We start from the raw sequence: 17,007 nt of genomic DNA, 5'->3' as shown, positions 1-17,007 counted from the left end.
TGATACATGCCCCAGAAATGTACAGAGCACCATGGAAGTTATAATAAAATCAAGGTATAGAAATAAATCTCTATGTGAGGCAGTCGATTTTATTTAAGGCTCTCTTGTCTCAAATTGTACCCTGGTTTCACCTAACCATCTTTGTGGAGCCAATAGGCAAGGGTTTGGATGCCTCAGTACATATTATGAGGGGATTTCCTTAAAGTCATCAGTGGTTTCATGGCCACCGTGACTGTGCTTCGTGACAGCACCATGTTATGCTATGAACATAGTTGGAAGTCTAGAAAGTGAAGCATTTCCCCTCTTCCAGTGAACCTGCAGTCATTACCTCCCTCCCAAGGAAACTGGATGCTCTTCATCGAGTCCCTTCTGGTTGAGGACCTCCTCTATCCAGGCTAGAACTTTAGAAGCCACATACTTCTCACTTCCTCCCCACAATTCTTCACCGAGACAGAAACCTAGAGTCCCCTAGAGAACATGCTGCCACTCCCTTGGGAAGCCTGATCTCAGAATGTCCTGTCCTCCTCTATCCTTTTTTAAAAATCTCTATTACTCTGTTAGCTGCTATCCTACCCTGTGGGGAAACAGACCTTGTTGGGCTGCACCCCGCAGACCTGCAAGCCTTGTAGTTGCCCAGCCTTGAGACTGAAGAAAGAGCCCAGAGACAGCAACAGAGACATCAGTGGTTGACTGGACAGGGAATCTTACATGTCTGAAACAAAGGGTCCTGGAGCGACATCCCACCATGTACAGCAGACGGCAGGCAGGTCGTGGCAACAACCTTTGCTACCCAGGGGAGAAGGAGGCTACCATTTATGGGGGGAATTGACGTCAGGTTGACTCATCAGTTACCAGGGAAACCAGCAGCCAGGCATGTCCCTCACAGCCCCTCAGGTTAATGACCATCACGAGGGCAGCTATTTTCCTTTAATAAATTAGCAGGTGGAGCTGTTCCGGCCTAAGGATTGGACCAATAACGAGCTGGGCCAAGGAGCAAGCAAGTGCACATGAGCAGGTGTATGGGTAGCAGGGACTGTCAAGCAGCAGATGATAAAGAGCAAGAGAACAGCCATCATTTTTTTAAAAAAATTTACTTATTTATTTATTTATTTTTGGCTGTGTTGGGTCTTCGTTTCTGTGCGAGGGCTTTCTCTAGTTGTGGTGAGCGGGGGCCATTCTTCATCGCGGTGCGCGGGCCTCTCACTATCGTGGCCTCTCTTGTTGGGAGCACAGGCTCCAGACGCGCAGGCTCAGCAGTTGTGGCTCACGGGCCCAGTTGCTCCGCGGCATGTGGGATCTTCCCAGACCAGGGCTCGAACCCGTGTGCCCTGCATTGGCAGGCAGACTCTCAACCACTGCGCCACCAGGGAAGCCCGAGAACAGCCATCTTGAGTGGTCTGACCATACAGACCTGAAAGGCTCCTGGGCTCTGACCACACAGTGGCGGTGGGGGGATGATTCAGGGTGGAAGGCACAGGGCTGGAAGGGGACATGGATGCTTCTGTTTGTCAAAAGAACTCTTTACCTAGGTGGTAGGGAATCGTTATAAGCGGTGGCGTGGCATGGTTAGATCTGTGGCTTTAAAAGAAGACTTGGTAACGGTGTGAAGGAAGAATTTAAAGGATAAAGACGGCTTTACCTGACAACCCAATGGTGAATTCACGGGGCACAGCAGTAAAGGATGAGAGAAAATGACTCTAGGAAGGGGCTGGTTGAGCTGATTAGAGAAAAAGGGAAAGGTAGCAAGGCTCAGGCGTTTTTATGGGAACAGCAGGTGAAGGTAACAGAAATGAAGTGATGTTACTTGGCGTAGGGAGAGGAAAATACTGGATTGATTTTGCTTCTTGATAAAGCGAATCACGGGAAGAGGTGTGGGCACACCAACACATCCGCATACTCATTATGGCTCATCTCAGAGTTCCACATGGAAAGCTGGCACGAGGGAGGGGACATCGATTATCTCTTCTAAGTACCGGGCAGACATACTGTTTCCCAAACTGGGATCTACAGAACACTAGAGTTACAAGAAAAGATATTAAATAGATGAACTACCAAAAATGGGAGTGGTGATTCTGTGGCCAAAATAAGTTCAAGAAATACTGCGTATTACAAGATGAAAGGCTCTGGACATCTCCCACTTGGATGGGACCAGAGAACCCCCTTGCCCATCACACCTTTACAGGGCCTGGTGTTGAAAGAGCATCATGTTTTAAATGAGACACTTAGTGCACTGGGAGTGTGTCCTGCAAACCGGCGCTGGTCCACCAACCGCTCACCAGTCTGCAGCAAGATCAATGCAGAAACTGTGTGGGTTTGGAAACTCTGACAGCACTCTTGACGGTGCAACATCCAAGCGCCATTTTATTTTTCTAATAATGCATTTCATTCTCTTTTACAAAGATATCACTCCACCACTGACCAGCGGGAGAAAACTGGCTTTTCTTCACAGATGGTTAAGAAACACTTTTAAAAAGAGCAATGGCCAAGAGAAATTGTTCTCCCAGACATTTCGATTTGATGGATTAGAAATTTTTTTAAAAAGTGAGATCTACGTACGATGGCCAACTTTTTGCTTCACCACTTAAACGACTTCCATCACCTGTTCCCGTCATTTCATTTATTTTTATTTTTTATTTTTTTATTTTTAATTTTTGGCCGCACCGCAGGGCTTGTGGGATCTCAGTTCCCTGACCAGGTGTTGAACCCCGGCCACGGCAGGAAAGCGCTGAATCCTAAAAACTAGACTACCAGGGAACTCCCCCATTCTTTTATTTTTATTTTATTTTTAATTTTATTTATTTATTTATTTTTGGCTGCGTTGGGTCTTCCTTGCTGTACGCGGGCTTTCTCTAGTTGCGGTGAGCGGGGGCTACTATTCATTGCGGTGCGTGGGCTTCTCATTGCAGTGGCTTCTCTTGCCACAGAGCACAGGCTCTAGGCGCATGGGTTTCCGTAGCTGTGGCACGTGGGCTCAGGAGTTGTGACTCATGGGTTTAGTAGTTGTGGCTCACGGGCCTAGTTGCTCTGTGGCATGTGGGATCCTCCCGGACCAAGGCTTGAACCCATGTCTCCTGCATTGGCAGGCGGACCCTTAACCCCTGTGCCACCAGGGAAGACCCCATCGTTTCATTTTTAAATATGGCATCTTAATATGCAAACAAAAGAGGAAAGAGTTAATTTCAAAGAAAGACCAGTTCTTTAAATTTTAGAAATCAAGCTTTATGAAAAACTTGCTCTTCTTTTCTTCTCATTTTGCCAAGGACCAGTGAGACTTTGTCACACAGTGGCATTCTCCGTGCACCAACCTTGGACAGTGGTTGGAAAACTGAATCTTGAGAAATCTGATAAGTCAGTCCTCTCTCTCATCCTCCACTTTCATGAAGCAACAGGAAGGAGTGTAGACTCAGAGCAAGGGTAGCCAATTCAGCCTGTGACCTACTTTGTATTTCCTGCAAGCTGACTATGGTTTTTACATTTTACATTTCTACATTCAAAGTGTTAAAAACAAAAATGAAAAAACCCCAAAAAACCCCACAAAAACAAAGAACATATGACAGAGTCCATACGTGGCCGGCAAAACCTAAAATATTTATTTTCAGGCCTTTTGTAGAAAATGGTTGCTGGTTCTTGGTGTAAATGGCTGGGACATACCAATAAATATCAAAAACAATTGAAGAAAACTGAAACATGAAAGAGAAACCCCCAATTCAATAAAGAGAAGCACTACCACCTAAGAAAACAGTTAATAAACAAAAGAAAACTGAAGTAAAACTATAGAGACATGCAGTTTTGGGTCCTTATACTTGCCAATTAGTACTAGGATCAGCTTGTAAAATCCTGTTAAGAATTCTGCAGTGAAAACCTCTGTAGTTTATCTGAAGTTGTTTATGACCATATCACTATTTGCTATTATTCACCTCTAAGAATTTTTTGTCCTTAACAAATGTGTACCCAGAGTTTAGCAACAAGGCCACTACAGTAAACCTGTCAGTGCGAGGTACATTGTGTGTATGTAAGTTTATGAGATGGTCTCTGCAGTAGATGGATGGCTACTTCAAATTTATTCCTTGAATGATACAATTATGTTACCTTTTTCTCTTATTTTGTAACCTTTGGACATTCTAACTTGAAAGACTAAATATAGATTATAAAATGAATGTGGAAATTTCAAAAAAAAAGAATTCTGCAGTGATATTTATTGGAACTGCATGGAATTTATAAATTTATTGGGAGGTAATTATTTAATTCAATTAAAATATTGAATCTTTCAATCCATGAAAATAGTAGAGCACTCCATTTTTTAAAATAATTATTTCCTTTTAAAAATAAATTTATTTATTTATTTTTGGCTGCATTAGGTCTTCGTTGCTGCACGTGGGCTTTCTCTAGTTGCAGAGAGCGGGGGCTACTCTTCGTTGCGGTGCACGGGCTTCTCATTGTGGTGGCTTCTATTGTTTTAGAGCGTGGGCTCTAGGCACGCAGGCTTCAGTCGTTGTTATAGCACTCCATTTTTAAGTCTTTTATAAAATTTATAAATTTATATGTTAAAGTCTGTCCATCTTTTGTTAGATTTACCCTTAATAATTTATGGGTCTTTATTATTGTTTGAAATATTCTTTGCTGGTATATATAAACACCATTCACTTATATGTAATGACCTTATATTCAGCAACCAGCTGATTTTATTTACTAATTCTAGTAGCTTTCCTATAGGCTCTTAGCTTATTAACCTTCTAGACAATCACACTGTCTGAAGATAATGGCAAATTAATTTCTTTTCCAATTCTTATACAAGTTTTTTCTTTTTCTTACCTTATTCAGGTGACTACAATTTCACTGAAAATGTTGAATATAGGATTGGTAGTGGACATCCGTATTACAGACTTTAAAGGAAATCCTTCTGAGATTCCACCATTAAGAATAATGTGTTTTCAAAAAAAATTAAAAATAAAAAAATAAAAATAAAAAGAATAATGTGACTAAAAATAGAACTACCACATGACCCAGCAATCCCACTGGGCATATACCCTAAGAAAACCATAATTCACAAAGGTACATGTACCACAATGTTCATTGTAGCACTATTTACAATAGCCAGGACATGGAAGCAACCTAAATGTCCATCGACAGGTGAATGGATACAGAAGACGTGGCACATATATACAATGGAATATCACTCAGCCATAAAAAGGAATGAAACTGAGTTATTTGTAATGAGGTAGATGGACCTGGAGTCTGTCATACAGAGTGAAATAAGTCAGAGAGAGAAAAATACCATATGCTAATGCACATATATGGAATCTAAAAAAACGGTACTGATGAACCTAGTGACAGGGCAGGAATAAAGATGCAGAGATAGAAAACGGACTTGAGGACTCAGTGGGGGAAAAGGGAAGCTGGGATGAACTGAGAGAGTAGCACTGACATATAGACACTACCAAACATAAAATAACTAGCTAGTGGGAAGCTGCTGCATAGCACAGGGAGATCAGCTCGGTGCTTTGTGACCACCTAGAGGGGTGGGATAGGGAGGGTGGGAGGGAGGCTCAAGAGGGAGAGGATATGGGGATATATGTATACTTATAGCTGATTCACTTTGTTGTACAGCAGAAACTAACACAACATTGTAAAGCAATTATACTCCAATAAAGATAAAAAAAAAAAAGAGTAATGTGTTTGCAGTAGGTTTTTTGGTAGGTAGTTATAAATTCAGCTCATCTGTGAGTTTTCTCATGTAGCCTCATCTCCTTTGTCTCTCTGGAACCAAACCAGGTTCATAGACATTCTTATTGCCTGTCCAGTCACCTTGGACTCATTAGTGTAAAAAAGAGAAGGCTTTTTGGTTTTATACCTCTGAGAATGTCTCCTCACCTTGGAGAAATCTTCTTTGCTGGCTCTTTTGGAGATTTGTAGAAATACACATCTCCTGTCTGCTTCCTCTCACATGCAACAGTATTCCATCTTTGCTGCTTTGGAAACCCTTCTGCATACTTTGTGGTTTAGAGTTTCAATTTCTTCTAGTTTCATCAAAGTTAGAATTTCTAGTTCTCATTCTCCTTGTGGCTTTTGCATATCATCCATGAAAGGAGATTACTAAGCACTTTACTGATGTCTTCCAAAGAATCCCAGCGGATTCTTATCAGAAATTTACAAGCTGAGGGACTTCCCTGGTGGCTCAGTGGTTAAGAATCTGCCTGCCAATGCAGGGGACATGAGTTTGAGCCCTGGTCTGGGAAGATCCCACATGCCACGGAGCAACTAAGCCCGTGTGCCACAACTACTGAGCCTGCGTGCCACAACTACTGAAGCCCATGCGCCTAGAGCCCATGCTCCGCAACAAGAGAAGCCACCGCAATGAGAAGCCCACGCACGGCAACGAAGAGTAGCTCCCGCTCGCTGTAACTAGAGAAAGCCCGCGCACAGCAATGAAGACCCAACACAGCCAAAAATAAATAAATAAATAAATTAATTAATTAAAAATAAAGTTACCATGATTAAGACTTTATAAAAAAAAGAGGCATACATTAAAAAAAAAGAAAGAAATTTACAAGCTGATCCTAGAAAGATCATGGTTTTGACTAGATTGGTAAGTGTTGATTATGAAGGATAAATAAGGTTTCTGCTGTACTCAAAGGGCAGAGAGGATTATGCTTGGAACTTGGCTTGTGGTACCACCATGTCCAGGGGTACAAGTTAATAGGAGCTCAGTTCCACCTTATACAGCTGTGCCATGAAGGTCAGAGTTCCTTCAGAAATGATGACTTCAGTCATATCACCAAGATGAAGCTTAAGCAAGTGAGGTTTTGGGTGTTTTTGTTTTGCTAGTTGGTTGGCTTTTTGGTAACTTTTCATGTTAATATATTTTCATACTTACAGAAAAGCTGAAGTAATAGTACAAGATCCACCAATTGTTTGTATATGTTCCATTTGCTTTACTATTCTGTGTGTATGTGTTGTGTACATATTTTGAACCATTTGAGAGTATGTTGGAGACATCATGCTACCTTACACTCTAAACACCTTGGTACTTCCTAAGTAAAAAGAATTTTTTTGTATAATCAGGAAATTTAAAATTGACAGAATAGTATTATCTAATCCATAATCTGTATACTATTTTTTTTTCTATTTTCCCAGTAATGTCCTTTATAGCTTTCCTTTATACCTCCAGTTTAGGATCTAATCCAGGATCATGTGTTGCATTGATTTTCATTTCTCATTAATCTCCTTTAATCTAGGACCGTGCTAGTTATTTTCTACAATGTTGATCAATTTGGGTTTGTTTGATGTTTTCTCATGACTACAAATTCAGTTTATTCAGTTTAGGGACACCACTAAAGTGATGTTATGTCCTCAGTGCTTTCTATCAGATTGACAGTGAGTCAGTCTGTCCCAGGGTTATGTAACTTTTTATGTAACTTATATCCCAATGTAACCTTTTTCCCCCCTGCTGTGCAGCACCACTTGTAGGATGTTAGTTCCCTGACCAGGGATCGAACCTGTGTCCCCTGCAATGGAAGGGCAGAGTCCTAACCACTGGACCACCAGGGAATTCCCAGTGATATAACTTTGATCACTTGATTAGATGATGTGTTTAGGCTTTTTTTTCACTGTAAAGTTACAATTGAATGCTTAAAATTAATAAGTAATCTATAGGGAGATATTTTGAAACTATGTAAGTATTCTGTTCCTTGTCAAACTTTCACCCATTAGTTACAGCAACCATTCATGATTTCCTAACTCCATTATTCTTTCTGTATTTATTAGTTGGTCTTTTACTATAAGAGCTTTCCCTTCTCCTCCATTTAGGTGTGTATATATGTATGTATATATGCATGTATGGATTTATGGACTCTTAGTTATTGAATTACAACCTATTACTATCATATTTATTTGGATGCTCAAAGTGTCCCAGATTAGCCAGCAGGAGCCTCTTCAAGGTGACTTCTGTGCCTTTTGATATGTTCTCATTATTCTCTGAGCATTACCCTAATTTCTGGTGCTACACTATGTTGCAGACATACTTTCACTGCCCAAGCACGGGAACCAACTTTTTCTTCAAGGATCTCTTGACTCGCTGGATTTTCAACAAAGCCAAGAAATACATTGGTAAAGGCAAGTCTCAACATCCAACTACAGTCTTTGTGATCAATTGCAGAGAGCAAAACTGTAGTCTCAAAATCTTCCCTCTGTGGAGAGGTCTTGCCTGACAGCCTAATCTAGGGGAAACCCACTATCTCCACATCTGTTGACCTCTGTCACTTCAGCCTGTTTCATTTTCTTCACAGTAACAATTAATCATTATCTAAAATTATCTTGTTTGTTCATATATTTTTGTAATTTTTCTATCCCTTCAACTACGATATAAAGGATCTGCCAGTCTTAATACACGGCTGTGTACCCAGAACCTGAAACTGGCACAGTGCATTTGTTAAATATAGAGAGGAATAAGTGGAAGCTTCCTGCTCAAAAAAATCCTATGAAAACACAACAACATTTCTTTACCCCCATTTTATACTGTGGAAGTTTTTCAAATGGCATTTGCCCAGATTCCCACCATCCCTTAGAAAAATTTCTTGATCACATATCCAGGTAGGAAAATTTCCATGTATGGTAATGACTACAACATCAGTGTTTTAGTAAATTTCCTAGATTTTCAAATATTTCTCTACCAGCCTGTTATGTATTTAAGTCGCTCTGTTGCTTTTTGTAGCTGTTATCCCCAAAGAATCTCATGTTATTACTGTGGTTATTTTTTAAACCATCATTCTTCCACTGGGTCATCTCTGATACACAGCCATGCAATTGGAAAGTCTAATTTGGGTACTTCCTGCTGAGTTCTCTGTGAAAGCCACCATGGAATGCTAATCATGGAGTTATCATGCCTCACCTGCTCAGAGGTATGTGGCAGGGGATCACAAAAGGTGTTAAGCACCAGAGTTTCAATGTGCGGACCTGGCAGTAATCAGTGCTTTTCCTCCTTGCTCTTCACGACCCATTACACCTATTTAGTAAAATCCTAAGACAATGAACCTAGAGTTTCCCAACCAGTGATCTGTAAGATGCAGGACACATTTTAACTGCCCTACCCCTGCTTCCTTCCCCACCATTTTCTTAGTGGTGTGACTATGGATTTGCTCTCCTCCCCCATCCTTTTCTTTTATCTCATTTCCATAGTCTAGAATAGAGAATGTACAGAATTTTCCTTTTCATTGTGCAATTTTCATCTCTAAATATCATTTGAGACCAGTCCCTTGCTGTCATTTGGTTTAATGTGATGGCACTACACGTTACTGGGACTCACCTTACCCATCTGGTCTGTCCTGTGCAAAGGTGAAAGTCACCTGGCTCCGACTCTCAACACACAGTCAGCATAGAATTAAAAACCAGACAAAACTGGTTTTGATCATTGAACTTTGGTTTGGTAAGATGTTAACATTAGAAGTAGGGTGAAAGTTCTACAAGAATTCTCTGTACCATTTTTGTAACTTTTCTCTGAAGTCTAAAGTTATTTTAAAATAAAACCTTTTAGAAAGCCATCGAGGGGGCTTCCCTGGTGGCGCAGTGGTTGAGAGTCTGCCTGCCAACGCAGGGGACACGGGTTCGAGCCCTGGTCTGGGAGGATCCCACATGCCGCGGAGCGACTAGGCCCGTGAGCCACAATTACTGAGCCTGCGCGTCTGGAGCCTGTGCTCTGCAGCAAGAGAGGCCGCGATAGTGAGAGGCCCGTGCACCGCGATGAAGAGTGGCCCCCGCTCGCCGCAACTAGAGAAAGCCCTCACACAGAAACGAAGACCCAACACAGCCAAAAAAAATAATAAAATAAATAAATAAATAAATAAAAATTAAAAAAAAAAAGCCATTGAAAACCTTCCATTGTTGCCTTGTGTACAGCTGATGCCCTGAAGCTCACTAATAATTAATTCACTTTAATAGAAATAAAGGGCTTGAAGTTCATAAATAATTCACTTTCACCTTGCACTAACTTTTTCAACTATTTCTCCTAACAGCCTCAGCTCCTATCACACGCCTGAGATTCACTTTTACAGTTTGACACATGATGCTGGCCATTGGTTTCTGAATTTTGCCTTCTTTTCATAAGAACCCTTTTGTTTGGGACCATTCAGCCCCCAGTATCCTTCCCAAGAGGCAGGTCAGGCTTCCTGGGCTGGCTCCCAAGGACTCACCAAAGTTAATCTTCCCGACAAACACCACGGAAGCCCACCACTTTCAAAGCTTGTAGGCGTTCCTCGCGGAAAAGTGAGCGTGGTCAGCGGCACCTCTTACTCTCCTCCTTTCAGAGATATCACTGTTAGTCTTCTTTCCGAGGTCAGAACTTGGTCCCGGGAGGTTGACCTCCAGTGTCTTTCCATTGGCTTGACCTCTTAAGCCCTTAGCCATCCTGACCAGAAGAGGGAGTAGTCACAACAGGAAACTTCTAGTTCTGGCATTAGTCTTCCCAAACTCCAGTTATTTGCTTAGCCTGTTCAAGTGAATCTCTGCTCCCGTTTCCCACTTGGCATAGACTGCTATGCATAGACTGCTATCCTAAATTCTTTTATAAAATTATTATTTATTTATTTATTTGGCTGTGCTGGGTCTTAGTTGTGGCACGAGGGATCTTCATTGCTGCATGTGGGATCTTTAGTTGATGCATGTGGGATCTTTAGTTGCGGCGTGTGGGATCTAGTTCCCTGACTAGGGATCAGACCCAGGCCCCCTGCATTGAGAGCACGGAGTTTTAACCACTGGGCCACCCGGGAAGTTCCTGCTATCCTCAATTCTTACTGTGTAAAAAGATTAACAGTGGTGACCTTTCCCTCTTATCTTTTGAAGTAATATGTGCAAAGAAAAAAAAATTTTTAAACCAAAGTCACTCATAATTCCATTAAGCAACTAAAAAGAGATAGCAACTGGGGTTTAAAAAAAAATTAGAATCATAATATATTTTTATTTATACTTATTTTCGGGTATTCTGATTCTTAGCTCAATAAAGGATATCTACCAGAAATCTACTTCAAACCTCCAACATCACATACCAGAGTTAAACATGCCTTTTAATGTTGGGAACAACTCAAGAACAGCTGCTATCACTGCTACCATTTAAAATTGTTTTGCAAATTTCTGCGTGTCAGAAGACAAGAAAAAGAAGGAAAAGGTAAAACTGTTATTTATTTTAAAGAGTTTTTTATTTTCATCTTTTCATATTCTTTTCTGTTATTGTTTATTACAAGGTATTGGATATAGTTCCCTGTGCTATACAGAAAATCTTGTTGTTTATCTATTTTATATATATTGTTATGTATTTGTTAATCCCTCCTAATTTATCCCTCTCCCCCTCTTTCCCCTCTGGTAACCATAAATTTGTTTTCTATGTCTGTTTCTGTTTTGTAAATTAACTCAGTTGTATTAATTTTTAGATTCCACAGATAAGTGATATCATATGATATTTGTCTTTCTCTGTTGGACTTAACTCAGTATGATAATCTCAAGATTCATTCATGTTGTTGCAAATGAGAATATTTTGTTCTTTTTTATTGTTGAGTAATATTCCATTGTATACATATACCACATCTTTTTTATTCTTTCATCTGTTGATGGGCATTTAGGTTGCTTCCATGTCTTGGCTATTGTAAATAGTGCTACTATGAACATTGGGGTGCATGTATCTTTTCAAATTAGGGTTTTCATCTTTTCTGGATATATGCCCAAGAGTGGGGTTGCTGGATCATATGGTAACTCTATTTTTATTTTATTTATTTATTTTTAAATTTTATTTATTTACTTATTTATTTATTGGCTGCGTTGTGTCTTCGTTGCTGTGCGAAGGCTTTCTCTAGTTGCAGCGAGTGGGAGCTACTCTTCGTTGTGGTGCACGGGCTTCTCATTGCGGTGGCTTCTCTTGTTGCGGAGCATGGGATCTAGGTGCATGGGCTTCAGTAGTTGTGGCACGCGGGCTTCAGTAGTTGTGGCTCGCGGGCTGTAGAGCACAGGCTCAGTAGTTGTGATGTACGGGTTTCATTGCTCCATGGCATGTGGGATCTTCCCGGACCAGGGCCGAACCCGTGTCCCCTGCATTGGCAGACGGATTCTTAACCACTGTGCCACCAGGGAAGTCCCAATTTTTAGATTTTTGAGGAGCTTCTATAATATTTTCCATAGTGGCTGAGCCAGTTTACATTCCTACCAACAGTGTAGGAGGGTTCCCTTTTCTCCACACCCTCGCCAGCAATTATTATTTGTGGACTTTTTTGATGATGGCCGTTCTGACCAGTGTAAGGTGATACCTCATTGTAGCAAAACTGCTGTTTATAGATTAGCACTAGAAAATGCAAGGTGTAACACATTGAGAAACTATTAGAAATAATTTAAAAGTTTAATAAAAGCCACGGACAGGATCAAGATCAAATGTTTTATTTATTTATTTTTAAAAAAAACACGTGCTTTATTTTTTATTTATTTATTTGGCTGTGTTGGGTCTTCGTTTCTGTGCGAGGGCTTTTTCTAGTTGCGGCAAGCTGGGGCCACTCTTCATCGCGGTGCGCGGGCCTCTCACTATCGCGGCCTCTCTTGTTGCAGAGCACAGGCTCCAGACGCGCAGGCTCAGTAGTTGTGGCTCACGGGCCTAGTTGCTCTGTGGCATATGGGATCTTCCCAGACCAGGGCTCAAACCCGTGTCCCCTGCATTGGCAGGCAGATTCTCAACCACTGCGCCACCAGGGAAGCCCCACCTCCATTCTTTATGTATGGGCTTGGAATAATGACTTCCTTCCAAAGAGTGTTGTATGGAAAAAGGGAAAAAGAGTCACTTTATGGTGGAGAAACCTGACAAACACTACTTAAGCTGGGTGACCAAGGCCAGCATCAGCTGTGATAAGCTAAGTTGATAGTGTGTACCCTTCATATCATGTGATGAAAATGTTACTTTACCTCTGTGGTCTTCCTCCTCCAAACCCCCAACCAAATTCAATCTAACCATGAGAAAAACATCAGCCAAAACCAATGGGTGGGGGGCATTTTGCAAAATCTCCAACCAGCACCCTTCAAGATTGTCAAGGTCATCAAAACAAGAAAAGCCTGAGAAACAGTCACAGCCCTGAGGAGACTGTAGAAACATAACTAAACCTAATGTGGCACTTGGATAAGATCCTGGAACAAAAAAAGAATATTAGGTAAAAATTAAGGAAATCTACATAAAGTATGAATATTAGGTAATAGTGATAATGTATCAATATTGGCTCATTAATTGTGCCAAATGTATTATACTAATGTTATATGTTGATTATGTTATATGGGAACTCAGTATTATCTGTAATTTTTCTGTAAAGTTAAGACTATACTAAAAGTAAAAGTTTATTTTTAAAGGGCCCAGAAAAGCAAGTTGCAAAAAGATATAATTTCTATTATACATCTCTATAATCAACTCATTAAAAAAAAGTCAGTACATGTGTCTTTGTGTATATTTCCATTGTATACGCAAGCACATGTATATAACTGATGTAGAACTATAGAACTGTGTAGTACAATTACCACTAGTCACATGTGGCTAAAAATAAGTAACATTTCCTCAGTCACACTGGCCACATTTCAAGTGCCCAATGGCTAAATTGAGTGGTTACTATCTTGGACAGTGTAGATACAGAACATTTTCATCATTGCAGAAATTCTTTTGGACAGCACTGCCACAGGATATCACTGCACTGAAAAGACACTTCAGAATATACACCAATCAAGTGATTACTTCTGGAGAAAGGAATTCACTTTTTATTCTATATTCTTCTGTATTCTTTCTATTTTTTTTTACCTATGAACTTGATTTTATCATATTTTAAAAAATTTTTATTGAAGTATAGTTGATTTATGTATTCTTTCTATTTTTATGAACATATATTTTTATTGTTTTTGTAGTTTGAAATGTTTTTCACTTTAGTTTTTAAACATTTTGCATTAAAAAAAATGGTGCATCAGATGTTGTTTAAATGAGTTATTTTCCTCAGTATTTCTGTCATTTTCCATGTGTCTGTTAGAGGCAAAATTTGTTTAGCCAAACTTAGCACTGAAAGGCTGCTCAAAAACTTTGGCATTTGACAATCGAATAATTATGATAATATTAACATGTCTTTTTCCTAAATTGTACCTTGATTTTTAAAAAATAAAGGAGGCAATAGTAGAAGGCTAACTTCTTCCTGCCTCAGATTTTAAAATGGTTGTACCCAATTTAAATGAAATTGATCTTCCATTATATTCTCTTCTCTATCATTCCCAATTATTCTCCCCAGAACTCCACAGAGGAAAAGCTTAATTATTTTTCAGTGGATGGGCATTTTTAGACAGGTATGTGCGTATGTATGAATGTATTTATTTGTATTTTTTAGAAAATGTTAGGAGAATTATCTTCAAATGCCAATCAAATAAAAATACACAATAGCCCCAAAGGTGGAAAACAATATATTAATTTATTTCCAAGAAAACAACATGGAACATCATCGAAAACAAAGTTTTCAGAGCATCTCCAAGGGCTAGCAGAAACCCAGTAGTCCAAACACTACACTCTCCCAATATTAAAGTACTTAAGACATAGAAGAAATGACCAACAACGGACATGTAAACATCTTCTATTCCAAAAGATTTCTTGTTCTACAAGAGAAAGATCCAGTGTAAAGCAACCCTTCTTCTCAAGTGGTGTCATGTAAATTAGTTGAAAAAAAAAGGTGATCTTCAGATTCTGCCTTTAGCTCTGGGTGTGTTCCCTACGCCTTGACTCTTCATCAACCACTACAGTTCCATTTTTTTTTTTCAGTAGCAGGAAAAAAGAAGGCTTTACTTCAAAGTCACTAGAAGTCATTAAATTCAAAGTCATTAAATATGATTAACATTCAACAGGCACAATTACAGAAAAAAATAACGTTGCGTGGATTAAATGTATCATTAATTGTAGTTACTGTTTTTCATTAGAATAAATAAATATCAAGCAACTGGATGGAATATAAGAGTAGACTTCACATTTTTCTGACGTGACAGGACGTTTTCTCAATATTAACACTGAGACCATTCTGGGATGCTAAATATGGCTTTACTTCACCTTCTCTAAATGTTCCACCTCAGGAAATGAACAAAGGAGACCAATAAGACAATCCCGATTCTCAGACAGAGAACTTGTTTCCTAATGCTGACTAAAAACCTCTCTAGGCCTCACTCACTTCATCTGCAAAATGGGGGTAATCATGTGAGCTTCCCAAGAGCGTTGTGAGATTTGAAGGCCATGAGACCTAAAGGAGCAAGCAGAACACCTAGAACACAATCGGCTGTGGCTTCCGTCTCCTCCTTCCCTTCTCTCTTGGGAATCTCTCATTTAGACCTCACTTTGTAATTTCTGATATCCTGGGCCTGATATCACAGTCTACAACCCCGCACATGAAGGTGTTAAAATACAACCACCCTGTGAGATTCTCTAGGGCAGCCTTTCCAACGTTGACGTTATTGCCAGGACTTTTAGAGTGAAAAAAGCTTCTGACTTACTTCTCCTCCTTGTCTCTGCACGTGTCTGGTGTGTAATTAACACTCAAGAAATACTTATTGACCAGATGCTGAATGAATGAATTGGATACATGAATGGGAGGAAGGATAAGTGACCAAAGGCTCACACACATTTGAAAGCTTTTAAAAATCCAGGCACTCCTATGACCCCCAGGCATTGCAAAGCTACCCAGAGAACACTATGGACTCCTTAAAGGCTTACGGGAAAGAATTTGGTCTCCATTTTGCAGATAAGATCACTTTGGTGGGGGTGGAGAGTAGTGGCAATAAAGGAAAGTGATTTACTCTGAGATATTCAAGGCTTGAGGCTAAACCCATGCAATAGCACCTCTCTTCTAGAAATTCTTCATGCTTCAAGAACTTTTCCATGTTCTCAATGGAAAACAAGAAAGAGGGATCAGAGCACATTCTGACAAATATTCAAGAAACTGATTACCCCCCGGGGGCCTTTTACTGAAGCAGCAGGCAGTGACTGCTGTCTTAAATTCTGTCTCTTGTGAATGGCTTTAAATTCTATACAGAACTTTAGACACAGGAAACTTCAAAATGCTACTGTTGAAACTCAGGAAGAAGATCTAGTTCTCAGTTCTAGGAGCTCAGGTTGTAAAGGAGATTGGTCAGTTACCGAAAAAGCGATTTCTATGCCTACGTGCAGGTAAGCAAAGAGCAGGGGATATCCATCAATGTGTGGCTAGAGATCTGTTATAAAAGATTCCTTCTTCAAAGAAACCCAGTTCTTTTTTTCCTAAATAGTATTATCCACAATTCTCCTTTTCATTAGAACATTTGTATATGATGAGGATCGGATGCAAAGATCTGAGGACAGTTTATCACTTATCAGAACATTAGCCTGATACAGAGGTGAGCCTCAAGAAACTGCCAGAGAGGCCAAAGTGCCAGCATCACTCTGCGCAACCATCCTGACAGCATATTTCTTTCACGGTGTCCAGAGAATATTTTAACATGTAATAACGTAGTCAGGTCCTGAAGCCATAACCTTGGCCCTGAGACTGTTCATATAACCCAGGCCAAGTTTTTCTCACAAAGAAAAGCTCTCCTTTCCAGCTGTGATTCCCCTTCAGTCTTGAGTGGCAGTAGATCAAAAATACCAGCTGGGCTGTATTGCAATTTCACTCTGATTTAGGGTTCTTTCTCTAAGCCTCAGCTCTAGGCATTCCACAGTAAGGGGGTACGTAGTGAGCTCAAACTTGTTGGCAAAGAGGCTTGACGAATTAATCAACCACTTTAAGTCTCCGTTTCCATAGATACAAATGCCATGGACGTAGTGGCCTGTAAAGGAAGAGAACAAGAAACAGTGAAAACAGGCTTGGTTTTTTTTTTTTACATCTTTATTGGAGTATAATTACTTTACAATGGTGTGTTAGTTTCTGCTTTATAACAAAGTGAATCAGTTATACATATACATATGTTCCCATATCTCTTCTCTCTTGCATCTCCCTCCCTCCCACCCTC

General features: G+C 40.1%; 1 protein-coding gene and 1 long non-coding RNA gene across 4 annotated transcripts in view; both read right to left on the bottom strand.

The window, feature by feature from the left end:
• Positions 1-1,417: 1,417 nt before the first annotated feature.
• LOC118903127 lies at positions 1,418-10,260 on the bottom strand. Its single transcript, XR_005021723.1, has 3 exons — positions 10,185-10,260; positions 1,898-2,014; positions 1,418-1,525 (listed from the first exon to the last, which is right to left on the bottom strand). It is a non-coding gene; the product is annotated as an uncharacterized LOC118903127 (long non-coding RNA).
• A 4,174-nt stretch (positions 10,261-14,434) lies between these two features.
• LOC118903443 (N-acetyllactosaminide beta-1,6-N-acetylglucosaminyl-transferase) overlaps positions 14,435-17,007 on the bottom strand; it is a 57,013-nt gene continuing 54,440 nt past the window's right edge. For all 3 annotated transcript variants that reach the window (XM_036868571.1, XM_036868569.1, XM_036868572.1), the window contains one exon: positions 14,435-16,824. In XM_036868571.1, the coding sequence (XP_036724466.1) occupies positions 16,634-16,824 (191 nt within the window). In that variant the 3' untranslated portion in view covers positions 14,435-16,633. The remainder of the gene's footprint in view (positions 16,825-17,007) is intronic.

This window comes from Balaenoptera musculus, chromosome 11 (genome assembly GCF_009873245.2).
Source record: "Balaenoptera musculus isolate JJ_BM4_2016_0621 chromosome 11, mBalMus1.pri.v3, whole genome shotgun sequence".
Lineage (NCBI taxonomy): Eukaryota > Metazoa > Chordata > Mammalia > Artiodactyla > Balaenopteridae > Balaenoptera > Balaenoptera musculus.
The sequence above is the reverse complement of the archived record's forward strand: the minus strand, read 5'-3'. Positions and strand labels throughout refer to the sequence as shown.